The sequence below is a fragment of the Heptranchias perlo genome, chromosome 1, assembly GCF_035084215.1.
Source record: "Heptranchias perlo isolate sHepPer1 chromosome 1, sHepPer1.hap1, whole genome shotgun sequence".
Classification (NCBI taxonomy): Eukaryota; Metazoa; Chordata; class Chondrichthyes; order Hexanchiformes; family Hexanchidae; genus Heptranchias; species Heptranchias perlo.
Window position 1 is genome coordinate 110,667,801 of NC_090325.1, and position 16,359 is coordinate 110,684,159.

A 16,359-nucleotide genomic window follows, 5' to 3' on the forward strand; every position below is an offset into this window, starting at 1 on the left:
TTGTCAGCATCATTCTCGATTACTGTGCCTTCCCGTTCTGCGGTTGCTCACTTGCAAAAACTCGATACCGTGGATTGGAGCAAAGTATTGAATATATCTCTCGCCCTGCCCCCCCCGTCTCTCGCCCTGCCCCCCCCGTCTCTCGCCCTGCCCCCCCCGTCTCTCGCCCTGCCCCCCCCGTCTCTCGCCCTGCCCCCCCCGTCTCTCGCCCTGCCCCCCCCGTCTCTCGCCCTGCCCCCCCCGTCTCTCGCCCTGCCCCCCCCGTCTCTCGCCCTGCCCCCCCCGTCTCTCGCCCTGCCCCCCCCGTCTCTCGCCCTGCCCCCCCCGTCTCTCGCCCTGCCCCCCCCCCGTCTCTCGCCCTGCCCCCCCCGTCTCTCGCCCTGCCCCCCCCGTCTCTCGATCGCTCGCTCCTTGTGTCTCTCTTCCTTTATTTGATAGACCATGAAGGCATAAATTATAAAAATAACAAGAAATATGTAGCAAGGAATGGTTTTAAAGTAGTTGATTCGGAAGATAGTGGAATGTTATTTGTTTTCATTCATTTCTGTTCAGGTTCCAATCCGTGAAGTACAGGGCTTCCCACACACATATATATATAATATATATATAATATACACAGTCTGTTTCAGTCACTTAGTTGTTCCTGGCATTGCTGTTGATTCTGTTTCTGCTGCAACTGCTTTTCTTCCTGCTATTGACAGCAGTGCATTTCAAAGCTGTCCACCTCTATATCATAGTGTTGAATACCATCCTGCTCAGTCTGTCACAAACATCTCCCAGTTGTTCATATGAATGCCACACATCTTCAGGTTGTGCCTCAACAAGTCCCTAAAATGATTTCTGTGGGCCACCCCCAGAACACCTGTCATGTGAATTCTGTTGTCATCCATGTGCATAACATGCCCTGTGCAGCAGAGCTGTGCTTTATAAACACTATCTCAACATGTTTGACTTTCCTCACTTCACACCTCGCATTTCCAGACATGTTCGTATAATATGGATCTGAGGTGATGCAGGAGAAACATGTTGAGCTCCTCAACATGACAGCAATAATATGGTCAGGTTTGACAATCATAGAATGCATAGACTGGAAGCAAGATCACAACTTCGTGATTGCATGGGCTTGAACTTGCTCCGACCGGCGTGGCAAGGCTCTCCGTACCTCCTGTGGATAAAAAGTATGAATGTACTTAATGCGTGGTCCACGACGTAAATTTGCTGGATTCTGAGATCTTCCTCAGTGGTGTGTTCCGATATCAGTGCAGGCCATGTGCGCATGGAAACACTGTGGGATTGCAAGCCCCGCCCACAAGCAAGCAAGTTAAACTCATAAATTTATAGTGACATTCCCTATTTTAGTCTAAATAAAATTTCAACTTACCATATTATAAACATGCAAGGAAATGATTTAATTTACTTAAACATACAGAGAACTTAAAAGTTAAAATAAATTATTTTTTTTTTAATCAAAAAATATTAAAATAAATATATTTAGACATTCCACATTTTTAAAATTTATCTTTTTTTGTTGTTTTGCAGTCATTATAAGTCATCGCGCTTTTAAAAAGTAGTGTAGGGCTGGTATTTTCAAGCATACTTTCTTTCCAGCTGAGCAGATGGGTAAATTTACGATTGTTCGGTGATTGTGTTTGATTGTATATGATTGTGGCGTAGTTGGCCCCTTTAATTCGGGACTGTCAAAATTCCGTTGAACCAATCAGAGCAAGTTCGCGATTTCTGGGTTTTAATGCGCATGTACGCATTCACGAACTTGCTCCGATAGATTCGATAGCGGTTGGGATGGACGCCATTACAAAGTGGTGTCCAAGGTAAGTAAGTCCTGGGCCAATGTATTGTACAATCTGGTAATGTGCTGACCATAAACTCACTTTCAGTCTGCTGAAGGTATAACTGGCCTAGCTGATGTGAACAAGCACTTCTTAAGCAAATTACCACTAGTCTAACAGTAATGTATGTTGATATTTGGTGGTTAAAAGCTTCTTCAACGTTCAGCAGTTTTTGCATTTTAATATTTCTGTTATCACTTAAACATTTCACCGGGACAATGTCATATTTAAGTTTGAATAACTTTTTCACTTAGATAGCATTACTGTACATTTCGGTTCATTCTACTACCTTTATCTTTTTGTTCAAACAATAACATCTTATACCTATGTGATCTGTCAAAAATGCATTAAAAATAGATTAAAGATTTTTGGGAAATGTAGCAATAATAAGTTTAACTAACTACAGGAAGAGTAACTTCACAACAACTGGACTTTAGTGCCATACTGAGCTTCCATGTCATCATAACCCATCAGTGAAAGGGGTAGATGATCATTTGCAAGTGAATAATACTCTATCAAGTGGGTAGTTCTGAGGCTGACATCTATAAATTATTACCCGGGTTTTATTTCTGCAAACATGATTATAAATTCTGTGATATGCAAAATTATAGAAAAGGTTTTGCATTTACTGTACTGAATAATGGATTTTAGCAAAAATATGTTTTAGACAAAATAGTTGCATTCTACAGTATCTAAACTCAAACCAGTTTAACTTATAGTAAAGGAATGTTGCAGGCTGTGCATCTAAAAATTCTTTAAAAATAGCCAAAAAGCTTCCATTTAACATATTTAGCATGATTAAGTTAGAATCATGGAATCATAGAAGTTTACAACATGGAAACAGGCCCTTCGGCCCAACATGTCCATGTCGCCCAGTTTATACCACTAAGCTAGTCCCAATTGCCTGCACTTGGCCCATATCCCTCTATACCCATCTTACCCATGTAACTGTCCAAATGCTTTTAAAAAGACAAAATTGTACCCGCCTCTACTACTGCCTCTGGCAGCTCGTTCCAGACACTCACCACCCTTTGAGTGAAAAAATTGCCCCTCTGGACCCTTTTGTATCTCTCCCCTCTCACCTTAAATCTATGTCCCCTCGTTATAGACTCCCCTACCTTTGGGAAAAGATTTTGACTATCTACCTTATCTATACCCCTCATTATTTTATAGACTTCTATAAGATCACCCCTTAACCTCCTACTCTCCAGGGAAAAAAGTCCCAGTCTATCTAACCTCTCCCTATAAGTCAAACCATCAAGTCCCGGTAGCATCCTAGTAAATCTTTTCTGCACTCTTTCTAGTTTAATAATATCCTTTCAATAGTAGGGTGACCAGAATAGTTCTCTGAATAGTTTGTGACCAATATCTAAAACTAAGTTTTTAGGTTCATCATGTTTACATTGCACCTATAGTAGTCACTGCCATGATATGCATCTTACCTGATTGTGCTCAAAATGCTCTATCTTGGAACTTTGCTATCCCTTTCCCCACCTCCTACCAATATCTTTCCCAACAAGAGTTGTGTCTGGGTGCCTTCTTATTAGGAGTTACGAAAAGTGATTGCAAATTGCTGGTATGATCATTTAGTGTGATCATTTAGGTGAGGAATGGGGAGTAGCTAATGCTGGCAATTTCTGTAGGTGTGATTTACACATGGTGGTGATTTTAACAAGACTTTTTTAATGGATGATCAGAAAACTTTGGAGATCAGCTTACTTCAATTTAAAGTACACTTCTATTTTTAGATGTGTGGCCTTAAAACTATATTTAAAACATTTACACTTTGCATATAATTTCTTTTAAAAAGATACTTTTAATATTATAAATTAATAGGGAAAACAAAATTTTACGAATAGGTATCTACCAATTTCACAGTTTTCAAATTAATATGACTGTTACAGTACCTCCTGTTACAATGGTTTGTACTATTTAGAGTCAAGGTTGCTATGCACTTCACAATATTGTACATATACTAGGAATTAAAATGAATGTACTTCATCTGTTTGTGGCTAATAACAATCTGTCATAGGCATCTGAGCAAAGGCATAAACAGTTTATTTTGTGTTTGGAATTACTTCCTGGGGGTAGTTAATGTGACACGTAGTTTGTCAGAAATGAGCAAAACCAGATCAGTGAGCAAGATTCTTGCCTGATAAAGCATAATTACAAAGGGTAAAAACTATGCATAAACTAATTGTATTTCTGTGCTTAAAGGAACTGAGCACAGCCAACTTATGTTTAGGAAGGTTTTGTTTATGTAATTCATTAAAAATTTATTGTTCGTAAAGAATATACAGATCTTGCATCCTTCTGTGGTGACGAAGATTATGTGAACATTGTGGTCTACTCGGTCACATACACAGCTGTAAACACTTTGCAGGGAATGCCCTGTATTTTGAAATCAAAGTTAACCTCCATCCTGGCATGGCTTCCATCATATTAATATCCATCAATCTTCATGAAATGTTGTTTGTAAGCAATGACAGAACTACTAATAATTACTACTAAGTGTCCTCTGCATAAGATTATATTGACTCCCTTTCCCCTTCTTCCTTCAGTTTAATGAAAATGTGTTTATTTAGGCTAAATAAATTTTGTTCTTCCTATTCTCTCTCACATCCTCACCCAAACCAAAGGTCAGCTGGTTGGAATGCAGTTAGTTCATTCAGACACACCTAGGCCAAAAGCAGGCTAAAGTCGTGTTTGGCCAGAAATTACTTTTCTCTACAGAATGTAGGAATATTTTTCACAGTAGATAAGTAATCAGTTAAACATGATGTTTTCCTACCTGTACTTGTACTGAATATTTATTTTTCTCCCCCCTCCCAGTCCTAGGAAATGGTATCCTGATAAAGGATGACATTTGAAATGTGAATCTAGAATAAAAGATGAGTTAACCAAGCATCTGTGGTGGGGAAGTTTCTCTGGTACAATGAACAGGATGCTGTCAGTGTTCGAGGTGTCAGCCATGGCTCAATTGGTAGCACTCTCGCCTCTGAGTCAGAAGGTTGTGGGTTCATGTCCTACTCTAGAGACTTGTGCACAAAATCTAGGCTGACACTTCAGTGCAGTACTGAGAGTGCTGCACTGTCGGAAGTGCCGTCTTTCGGATGAAATGTTAAACGGAGGCCCCGGCAGCCTCCTCAGGTGGATATAAAAGATCCAATGTAACTATTCCGAAGAAAAGCAGGGGAGTTCTCCCAGGTGTCCTGGCTAATATTTATCCCTCAACCAACATCACAAACAGATTATCTGGTCATTATCTCATTGCTGTTTGTGGGACCTTGCTGTGCGCAAATTGGCTGCCGCATTTCTTACATTGCAACAGTACTTCAAAAGTACTTCATTGGCTGTAAAGCTCGTTGGGACACCCCGAGGTCGTGAAAGGCGCTATATAAATGCAAGTCTTATTTATTATGTAATGGGGTTCAAAGACCCCTACATATTTTTTTTGAATTTTATATTGGGTGAGTCATTGTTGGGCAGGTGTTGTTACATTATGTATGTTGGCATGGCGTTGCATGTTTTGCAGATCCAGATTTTTGTTGGGATCCGAGGGACAGTTGGGCAAAGGTTATTTGGAATCTTTCTTAATTAGTTTTGAAGTTAGTTGGATTTTAGTTTTTTTCAGCGCCTTAGGTGGGATGTTGTTGTCCCATCTTCCCACTTGCATCACTCACTCGTCCCATCACCGTTAAAGCGTGTGCTTTGGTATTTGTGGGGGAAATCTCATCATGTGTACCAAGGCAACTTGCTATTTCTCCACCCCTGGGAGAGGACCATCTGTCACCTGCTTCCATTGGTGTGTATCCTATAGCTGCTTTACCTACACATTTTTGTGTATAGGAGGAGGGGATTATCTATAGCAGAGGGATGAACCTACTTGCTGTTAGTAGATAGAATTGTGCCAGCCTGCATTCTGTGCGGGGTCATGAATCCCCATGGGATTTGAACTGTAGGGACTGTGGGGTCAATCATGTAGAATTTTGAACTGCTGTCAGGTTTTTGCCCCTGCCACAGTACTGAAACGGTCCTTTTCAAAGTCACATGACATGCTATGTGACTGTGACCATGGTAAACTATCCCTCCTCATCCTTCTCGACCTGTCTGCAGCCTTTGATATGATTGATCACACCATCCTCTTCCAACTCCTCTCCTCTGTCGTCCAGCTGGGTGGGATTGCGCTCGCCTAGTTCCATTCTTATCTATCCAGTCGTAGCCAGAGAATCACCTGCAAAGGCTTCTCTTCCTGCTCCTGCACCGTTACCTCCTGGAGTCCTCCAAGGATCTATCCTTGACCCCCACCTATTTCTCATCTACATGCTGCCCCTCGGCGACATCATCCAAAAACATGATGTCACGTTCCACATTTATGCTGATGACAACCAGCTCTACCTCATCACCACCACCTCCCTCAATGACCCTTCCACTGTCTCTCATTTGTCCGACATCCAGTACTGGATGAGCAAAAATTTCCTCCAACTATATATTAGGAAGATCGAAGCCATTATCTTCGGTCCCCGCCACAAACTCCATTCCCTAGCACCGGCTCCATCCCTCTTCCTGGCCACTTTCTGAGGCTGAACCAGACTGTTCGCAACCTTGGTGTCCTATTTTTGACCCTGAGATGAACTTCCGACCACACATCTGCTCCATTACCAAGATCGCCTACTTCCACCTCCGTAACATCGCCCGTCTCCACCCCTGCCTCAGCTTATCTGCTGCTGAAAACCTCATCTATGCCTTTGTTACCTCTAGACTGGACTATTCCAATGCTCTCCTGGCTGGCCTCCCATCTTCCACCCTCCATAAAACTTGAGCTGATCCAAAGCGCTATATAAATGCCAGTTGTTATTGTAGAATGAATAGATTTAGAGCCATGATCAACAGGTGTGTGGAAGTATCTAGCCTCAGCCAAACTTCATCTGCCAGAGAGGGGCATAATTTGTGTGGGATATTGTGTGGTACAGTCAGTATATGACCTGGAATTGCATTTGTGCATTCTGCTGGATATGAAGATAATGGGAGTCTGTCTCCATATTTCACTCCATTATTTGGAGGCCTAGTTTTTATTCCCAGGCTTCCTCAAACTGTCTGTAAAATAGTGATAGATTGTTTCCACTAGTCAGCAAGATGGTAATTAGAAGGCACAAATTTAAGATCACAAAAAAATAAAGGGGAGGTTAGGAAAAGTGTCTTTACACAGAGGGTGCTAGAATGTGGAATTCTCTGCCACTGACTTGTTGAAGCAGAGTCCATAAATTTTATTAAAAGGAAATTGGAGAGTTGCTTGAAAAAATTGGAATATTAAAGGATATATGGGAAGTAAGCAGGAGGGTGAAATTAGACTCGGTTGTTTGTGGAGGAAACTTGATGGCTGAATGGTCTGTTCATATGCGGTAACATTCTATGATTCTGTAAGGGGATTAGAGGTAATGGATATAGATTGAAATTATTAAATACTCCAAGGGGCATGATGACTTCTGCGCTGATGGGGCTGTGGAGAAGGTTACTCATAGTGTTGCTCTGTTTGCTCCTGTTTACAGATGTTTTGCACAGGTTTAGTAGTAGGTACTTCTGAGGTTGGGCATTAAGGCATTGTTGGAAAAGAACAGTGTTATTATGCATAGTTCCTTTATCCTTCTGTAGGAGATTACTAACCAGGATCAATTCTCAATGTAGCCTGACTAAGAGCAATCCATTTTTCATACAACTAAACAGGCTCCATAAACAAACTGCTAATGAATCTGAGACCATTTTGAGTTTTCTGTAAACATGAACATTCTGACACTCATTGCATCTGTCTCTGGCCAGTTTCAAAATGAAGCAATACTGAAAGCTGTGATTGAGCAAATATGTTATTAAATAATTTATTGCTTGTAGATCTGGAAGTATACAGATTCATACAGTACTTAATCTGCTTTCGTCTGGCGTGATTCCCTAGATAATAAAATGTTGCCCGAAGAAATGTACATTTCATGTAATTGAATCTAATTCAAAAATTATGCCAGTCATTTAATGTATATTTAAAATGAATAAGCAGCCCTTTTGACTACTGTTGCATTACAAAGCTATGAATTATGTGTATATATTGCTTAACCATTAGCAATTTTGAAATGTCTGTCTGAACAGTACTCCCATCTAGTGAAAGCTACTATATTTGCATCTATGAAATTGACCTACAATGAAAACAAATGTTAATAGTGCTTTGTGATAGATTTTGTCTTATTTCAGTGTTTTGATTACAATGTGTTAATGTTTAATTTTCAGACTGCTTTTTGACTTTAAGCTTATACGTTGTTCAGTAATTCACATTTAAACTGACAATTTTTGTTTGAAACTTGGACTTGTAGATGTATATCTTTTAGTGTTAACTGGCTATGCAGTTCTCTTATTTATTAACCAGTAGTGTTAACTGGTTATGCAGTTCTTTTATTTAACCAGTAGTGTTTGCTGTAACTCAAAGCGGATGATGTCTCATGTGTGACTGTGTTCTGTCAATACCTTTAGCAGTTTATTACTAGATAAGGGAATTGTTGGTTGAATTGAATATTACTGTACTGCTGTCTAGATCCTATAAAAATGGATTTTTCCCCACAGAGCTGTGATCATGATGGGAATTTATTATAATAATCATGATAGTGTCTTCTATAATTGATCTCTGTTAATTGATCTCTGTTGCAGAAAATCAAATGTCTGAGGGGAGAGAAGTGAATACTCAATGATTTACTGTGTGATTAGTAGCAATGTGCTAGGAAATGATGAACCTGCACAACCAGTTTGTTGAATGTAATTGTTATCTCTGTCTTCTTATTAATTTGCTAGTGAAAATGTAATTTGGAGCAGTTGAACTTGGCCCAGGACTATTATTAAATAATTTTTCAGAATGTTCCTGTTTACAGAAAATTCAAAATAGTGTCAGATTCATTAGCAATTTGTTTATGGAGCCTGCTTAGTTGTCTGAAACGAGCAGTGTTTTCCATCCTGCATCTTTTAGTCCTCTGACTCTGGCCTTTTGTGCATCTTTTTGCCTCAGCTTTCAACTGCCTTGATGCTATTCTCTGAAACCCTCTCTCTAAATCTCTGGATCTCTCCACTTCTCTGTCCTTTAAAAAGTTACACCACGCTGGGATGGCACAGATTCAATGGACCAGCTGGTCTTTTCCTGTCCTATTTTTTCATCTGTTAAGTTGCAATTGAAATTAAATTAATAATATACTATATAGCTATGTACCTATCTAAAAAAGTAACAATCAGTCTATCTATATTGTACTATACAACTGCAGTTGTTTGATGGGACATAGTACAGTAGGCTGTGATGAAGCCTAACCCTGTTTGAACCTTTCAGCCTCTAATGGATGATCAAATTAAGTAAACCATTCACTGAAGGGTCTCAGGGACTTACAAAATGTATTTGTAGAACCTACTGGGTTTCCAGTGTTTCAAAATGCTGGCAGTAACACACAATTAATGACAGCTACAACATGTAAAAGTGTACAGACCTGACAAATGCCACCTATTAAAAGTGGCAATCAGCCGGCACGGGCTTACTATTCTGAATTGTTCCAATTCACCCTCTTGACCCTACAACCACCTCCATGCTGTCAGACTACATGTCTGATAATAGGTTATGGGTGAGTCTTAGCTTCTTCCAACTGCACTTTGGAAAAACCAAAGCTATTGTTTTCAGCCTCTGGTATAGTGTTCTCTGCCAGTGACTCCACTCCCTCCCCAGACATTCATTCAGGATGAACCAAATCATATGAAACTGTAACATCCTGTTTGATGCAGCACTGAACTTCAAAGCCCACATCCTATCCTCCATCAAGACTGCTTATTTCCCCCTTTGTAACATTTCCCATCTCCACTCCTACCTCTGCCACTGAAACCATTATCCACACTTTTGTCATTCCAGACTTGATTATTTTAATGCCCTCCTTCCTGGCTTCCCACCGATAAACTTCAACTTGTCCAAAGCTCAGCTGCTTGTATCCTATCACCCCTGCCTTACTGATTTATATTGGCTCCTTGTCTCCAGTGTATTAAATTTAAAATCCTTGTCCTCATCTTCGAATCCTTCCATGTCCTTGCCCTACCATATCTATACATCCTTCTGCCTTGTATTCCCTCCCGTACCTTTCTGACTTTTGCCTTTTGCACATCCCCACCTCTCCTTGCCCCACAAATGGAGAAATGGCCTTCAGCCACTTTGGTCTTAATGGAACTCCCTCCCTAAATCCCTGTACCTCTCCACCTCTCGCTTCCTTTAAAATACTTCTTGAAACCCATCTTTTTAGAACAACCTTTTGGTCACCCCTCGTAACCTTTGCTTCCGTGGCTCAGCATCCTATCCCTCAGTTATTTTCCACTAGTGAAGTACCTTTGGATGTTTTTTAAGCTAAAGGCACTGTATAAATATGAATTATTGTTTATCTTTAAAAATACTCTTGGGTCAGTTTTAGCCTGTATCAGGATGCAGCAGTGTGCAGTTGCGGGGAGATCAGTCCTGAGTAAACTCTACCCATTTTGCACACTGCTCAAGATCCTGGAGGTGGGGTTTGGGGTGGGCAGTTGAAACTCCTGTCTGAAACAGGTAGGAGCTTCATTTAAATATAGAAATTGGGATGGAGATATGCTGCACCTAATTTTCTAGCATTCACGTATGCAGAACGTCCAGTACTCACACCGTTGAGGAAACTAGGTGTCCAAGTTTGCTGCAGACTGAGAAGTCAGGCAAAAATTCATTAAAGGGAAGTGTTTTAGGCCATTTCTGGGCTGTTTATAATAATTTTTTCCCCAGCTTGCACTTAGGTTCTCCTGAGCCTTCGCGCCAATTGTTCTAATTTTTTTTAAACCCCTGCTCTATTACCGGCACTAATGTGTTTCCCAAAGGGAATATCCCTAACTGAAGTTTTTGGAAGAACAAGAGTAGGACCAATGAAGGGCTAACTTGAAGCTAATTGAACCAGTGTTTCCAGCACTTAGTTGGTGGTTCCTTTTGTAAATATTTCTGTGGTTTTGTGGTTTAAAAATAGAGGTATAGTTTATGGTGTACAGTATAAATTCCACAAATAAAATACGGAATTCAAAGAACTAATTTTACCAGGGAGCAATAGAGCGCACACACAAAATCTAGCACTGCAAGCTGTTAACACTAGGAAAATGACAGGTGTGACATAAGAGCAACATAGATTGCAAACCATGGCACAGGGTATCTTTTTAACAACAGCAACAACAACTTATACTTACATAGCGCATTTAACATAGTAGAACTTCACAGGAGCATTATCAAACAAAATTTGACACCGAGCCACATGAGATATTAGGACAGGTGACCAAAAGCTTAGTCGAAAGGTAGGTTTTAAGGAGCGTCTTAAAGGAGGAGAAAGACGTAGAGAAGCAGAGAGGTTTAGGGAGGGAATTCCAGAGCTTTGGGCCTAGGCAGCTGAACACGCGGCTGCCAATGGTGGAGCAATTAAAAATGGGGATGCGCAAGAGGCGACAACTGGAGAAGTGCAGAGATCTTGGAGGGTTGGAGAAGCCAATGTAGGTCAGCAAGCACAGGGGTGATGGGTGAACGGGACTTCAGCGTTTTCGATATGCTCAAGTTTATGAAGGGTGGAAGATGGGAGGCCAGCCAGGAAAGCATTGGAATAGTCCCGACTAGAGGTAATAAAGGCATAGATGAGGGTTTCAGCAGCAGATGAGCTGAGGCAGGGGTGTAGACAGGCGATGATACAGAGGTGGAAGTAGGCAGTCTTGGTGATGTTGCGGATATTTGGTCGGAAGCTCATCTCAGGGTTGTATAGGATGCCAAGGTTGCAAACTGTCTGGTTCAGCCTCAGACAGTGGCCAGGGAAAGGGATGGAGTTGTTGGCTAGGGAACGGAGTTTGTGGTGAGGACCGAAGACAATGGCTTCAGTCTTCCCAATATTTAGTTGGAGGACATTTTTGCTTATGCAATGCTGGATGTCCGACAGGCAGTGTGACAAATGAGAGATAGTGGAGGGGTTGAGAGAAGTGGTGAGGTAGAGCTGAGTGTCATCAGTGTACATGTGGATCCAGACGTTGTGTTTTCAGATGATGTCACTGAGGTAACGGTGCGGGAACGGGAAGAGAAGTCATTGCAGGTGATGCTCTGGCTACGACTGGATAGATAAGAATGATACTAGGTGAGCGCAGTCCCACCCAGCTGGATGACGGAGGAGTGGAGCTGGAGGATGATGCTGTGGTCAAGTGTCAAAGGCTGCAGACAGGTCGAGAAGGATGAGGGATAGTTTACTATGGTCACTCACATTGGATGTCATTTGTGACTTTGATAAGGACCATTTCAGTACTGTGGCAGGGGAGGAAACCTGATTGGAGGGATTCAAACATGGAGTTGCGGGAAAGGTGGGCACAGATTTGGGAGGCGACAGTATGTTCAAGGATTTTGGCGAGGAAAGAGAGGTTGGAGATGGGGTGGTAGTTTGCAAGGACAGAGGGGTCAAGGGTGAGTTTTTTGAGGAGGAGGGTGATGACAGCAGATTTAAAGGGGAGGGGCCAGTACCTGAGGAGAGGGAACCGTTAACAATATCAGCCAACATGGAGACCAGGAAGGGAAGATGAGTGGTCAGCAGTTTGGTGGGAATAGGGTCGAGGGAGCAGAAGGTAGATCTCATGGTCAAGATGAGCTTGGAGAGGGCATGCAGAGAGATGGAAAAGAAACTAGAGAAAAATGCGAGTTCAGGGCTAGGGCAGGGGGGAACCTTAGGGGAGGTTTGGCTTGGTGGGCTAGGGGAAGGGAGGGAAGCGGCAGATGTAGCTGAACAGGTGGACTCAATCTTGGTGACAAAGAAGTCCATGAGCTCCTTGCACTTGTTGGAGGTGAGGGTGGACGAGGCAGGGGAGAGGGGTTTCGGGAGACGGTTTGTAGTAGAGAAGAGAAGCCAGGGTTATCTTTGCATTCCAGAATGATCCTGGAATAGTGAGCAGTTTTGGCAGAGGAGAGCAGGACCTAAGTGCTTTGTGTGGTACAGTCAGATTTAGTGATGAATGGCTAACTCAGTTGTCCACCATAAACATTCAAGTCTGCGTCCCTTGGACTTAAGGGAGTGGAGATGAGGGCCATACCAGGGGAACAACCAGGTTGAGAGAGAGTAATGGGAACAAGGGCATCAACAGTGGAGGTGAGGGTGTGATTGAGCAGATCGGTAGCTGCAGAAATGTCGTAAATGGAGGACCAAAGGTTAGGCAGTTGGGAATTTGAAAGTGCAGTTGTAAATGACTTGGGGGAGTTTTTTCCAGGGACACAGAAGGAAGTGGGATTGGGAGGGGGATGTGGGTGGAGAGGGATACAAGGAAGTGATCAGAGCTGGCCTTATCCGTGATTGACACGATGGGAGTAGAGAGGCCACGCGAGATGGCAAGGTCGAGGGGTGGCCGTGAATATAGTTAGGGGGGAGTTTATATGAAGGGAAAGATTAAGGGAGGATAGAAGGGTAGTGAACTCAGAGGAGAGAGAGCATGATGAGTTGAGATGGAGGTTGAAATCATCGAGGATGAGAAGTCGCTCGGTACAGAGGCTGAGGGAGGAAAGCAGTGAAGATATCTTGGTGCGAAACTTGGAGTGGTATTTGAACGGGCGATAGAGAACGAGAATTTTACAGGAGAGGTTTTGGAACAAATTGAGATGCTCAAAGAAGGAGAAAAGAGGAGTAGGGGGACAGACCAAGGTGTGATTTGGTGATAAGGGCCACACCGCCACCACGACGGTCTGGATAGGGCAAGTGGTGGAAGATATAGCCAGGTGGGGAGGCTTCTTTAAGGGGGAAGGTTTCATCATCCGTCAGCCAGGTTTTTGTCAAGGCCATGATGTCGATGCAATCATCCACAGTAAGCTCATGGATGGCAAGTGCCTCGTTCACAAGAGAACGGGCATTCTGGAGGGAGATGTGGAGAGGGGCGGTGATAACTGATCCGCTGGCAGAGTCCACAGTGTCAGATCTGGGAGGGTTGAGTGGGACAGGAAGGAGATTGGTGAGATTAGCCCCCAGTGGGCGCGTGTGGGAAAGTTGTTGAAAGAGTAGGATGGGGCAGTTGGGGTTGCTGCTTGTAAGGAGCTTTTCATGCTTGGAAAGTAGAAATGAATGGAATAGATGTGTATTATTTTAATTGTGAATAGAATCATGTGTAAGTGGTGCAATGACATTTTGATTCTGGAACTGCATAAGTGTGAATTGTGTTTTCAATTTGTGTTGCATGGCAAACAAAAAGAAAAATACAATTTTGAGTTAAGTATAGTCTTGTGCAGTTATACAATTGGCTTAGCTTCATGAATGAAGCAGATTTATGGTTAAGTCTTAAAATATGAGACCATGGAAGGCTTAAAGAATTGCCTTATTTTTTCCCATAGTTGACTTGGAACACATGCGAACTGTGAAGACAGACAAGCATCAACGGTTTTGCCAGGAAAACAACGTCAGCGGTCATTTTGTCTCTGCCAAAACCGGAGATTCTGTAAGTTTGAGTCTCCTCCTACACACATTCAAAGCATTTTTGAACAGCTTAATACATTAGAATAATAGAATTGGACAAAGAGTAAAAATGCTAGACTGAAATTCAAGTCAGATATCTTACACAGAAAAAGGCACAATCAATAACATGGAAGGCACTGCCACCTGATTGATGTCTAGGTTATTTTATTTGTTTACAGTGCAATAGAGAAAAAAATTGGTATATTTGTTGTCTCGTATTAAAAGACAGAGGTTATTAACTTCAATCAATAATATATATCCACAAAAATAAGACTTAAGTGCAAGTATGTCTTGGGCTGACGCTATAACACATACAAATCAGGACAAATGAAGATGGACGGGTGTTTGTGATAAATTGCTGATTAACATTTGCTGCAGTAGAAGCTGAATGGACAACGGTCTCGTTTGCCACATCCTTAATTCTTATTTATAATTGAAGTTGAAGTGACTATGCCTTCATGTTATACAGCAACGAATGAGAAACAGATCATTCCAACACAGACCAATTTCCAAATAGTTATGTATCCTGTATCGATTGTTTCTTTTAGACATTACAGTTACAATTAGCTCACTTCAGTATTAAACAAGTGTTTTAAAAAAAATTAAATCCCAATTCTAGCAATATATTTTAAGTTGTCCTGAACTCCTAATTCTCCTCCTATGTTAGTATACGCATTGTCCAGGAGGTACTCTTCAGTATCCTGATTCAGAGAATAGGGGAATTTAAGTACTGCCATGACTAAATTGATCTATCAATACAAGAGGGATGACTAAAAGTATACGTACTACTTAATTTTTTTCAACAATCTCATTAGCTTCTCTGAGACATTTAGAGTGATGGTTGAACCACTTGTAGTTACAATTTTTATTTGAAAAAGTATATTAAACAACAACAACTTGCATTTATATAGCACCTTTTAATGTAGAAAAAAAATCCCAAGGCACTTCACAGAGGCTTAAAGGAAAAAATAAACACCAAGCCAAAGAAGAAGATATTAGGAGGGATGATTCAGGACCCTGGTTGAAGAGGTGGGTTTTAAGGAGGGTCTTAAAGGAGGAAAGGTAGATGGAGGGGTTCATGGAGGGAATTCCAGAGCGTAAGGCTTGGGCGCTGAATGTACAGCCGCTAATGGTGGAGCAAAAGAGGAGGGCATTTATGCACAAGGCCAGAGTTGGAAGAATGGAGAATTTGCGTGAGGGGTGGTTGTGAGGCTGGAGGAGGATACAGAGATAGTATATAGTATTATACATTGATGCAATTATGTTTGATTAAGCTTGTCAGATCTGACTGTAGTTCTCCAAGATGTAAAATACACAATTGTCTCACCAGATGCATTAAAAACCTAGAATTTTCTGTTGGTGTAATAAAGGATTTTGGGAGTAACCAAGTGTGCTGGTTTACTCAGTATTTAGTTGTTTTCAATCTGAGACCTAAAATGTGGGCTACATCTCCCATACAAGGGGCCAGCCAGTAAAAAGGGAGCATTACTAAATTAGCTGTGAATGGCAATTAAGAAGCAATTAAGCAGCTAATGTAGCACTGGGAAGGCAAAGCCAAATATTTACTCGGCAAAATTGCTGTCAAGTTAGATGTTGTGGAGTGAGAAAAGCCAGTTTTAAAGACCAGGCATTGCAAAGTCCTGCTGTGAGACTCAGGATGAGAAGGCACACAATTTATGGAATTGATGGCCATTCCACCCTCTCTTCATCTCCCAGAGTATGGCAAACAATGAAGGAGATGGCTGAATGCACACTGGGCTCTTGCAACACACAAGCCTAGGGCCACCAGAATTGTAGCAGGCAGTCACAACACTTTTTCTTATACAAGGGATTTACTTAGAAAGAATGATATGTTAGGTGTCACACATCTGAAATCATGCACAAGCTCCAAGGAGACTGCGTTGTCTCAACTCAAGCTTCCAACATTCACGCACTGCGTAACAGACAAAATAAATGTCCTGCACTTGATTTCATCAATGTGCTGAGTATGTCAT

At 41.7% G+C, this 16,359-nt stretch overlaps 1 protein-coding gene across 2 annotated transcripts in view; it reads left to right on the plus strand.

Moving 5' to 3' along the window:
- The window catches only part of rab28 (RAB28, member RAS oncogene family), a 151,434-nt gene that overhangs the window by 96,715 nt on the left and 38,360 nt on the right, over positions 1 to 16,359 (plus strand). For both annotated transcript variants that reach the window (XM_067989605.1, XM_067989597.1), the window contains exon 5: positions 14,245 to 14,348. In XM_067989605.1, coding sequence (XP_067845706.1) covers positions 14,245 to 14,348 — 104 coding nt within the window. The remainder of the gene's footprint in view (positions 1 to 14,244; positions 14,349 to 16,359) is intronic.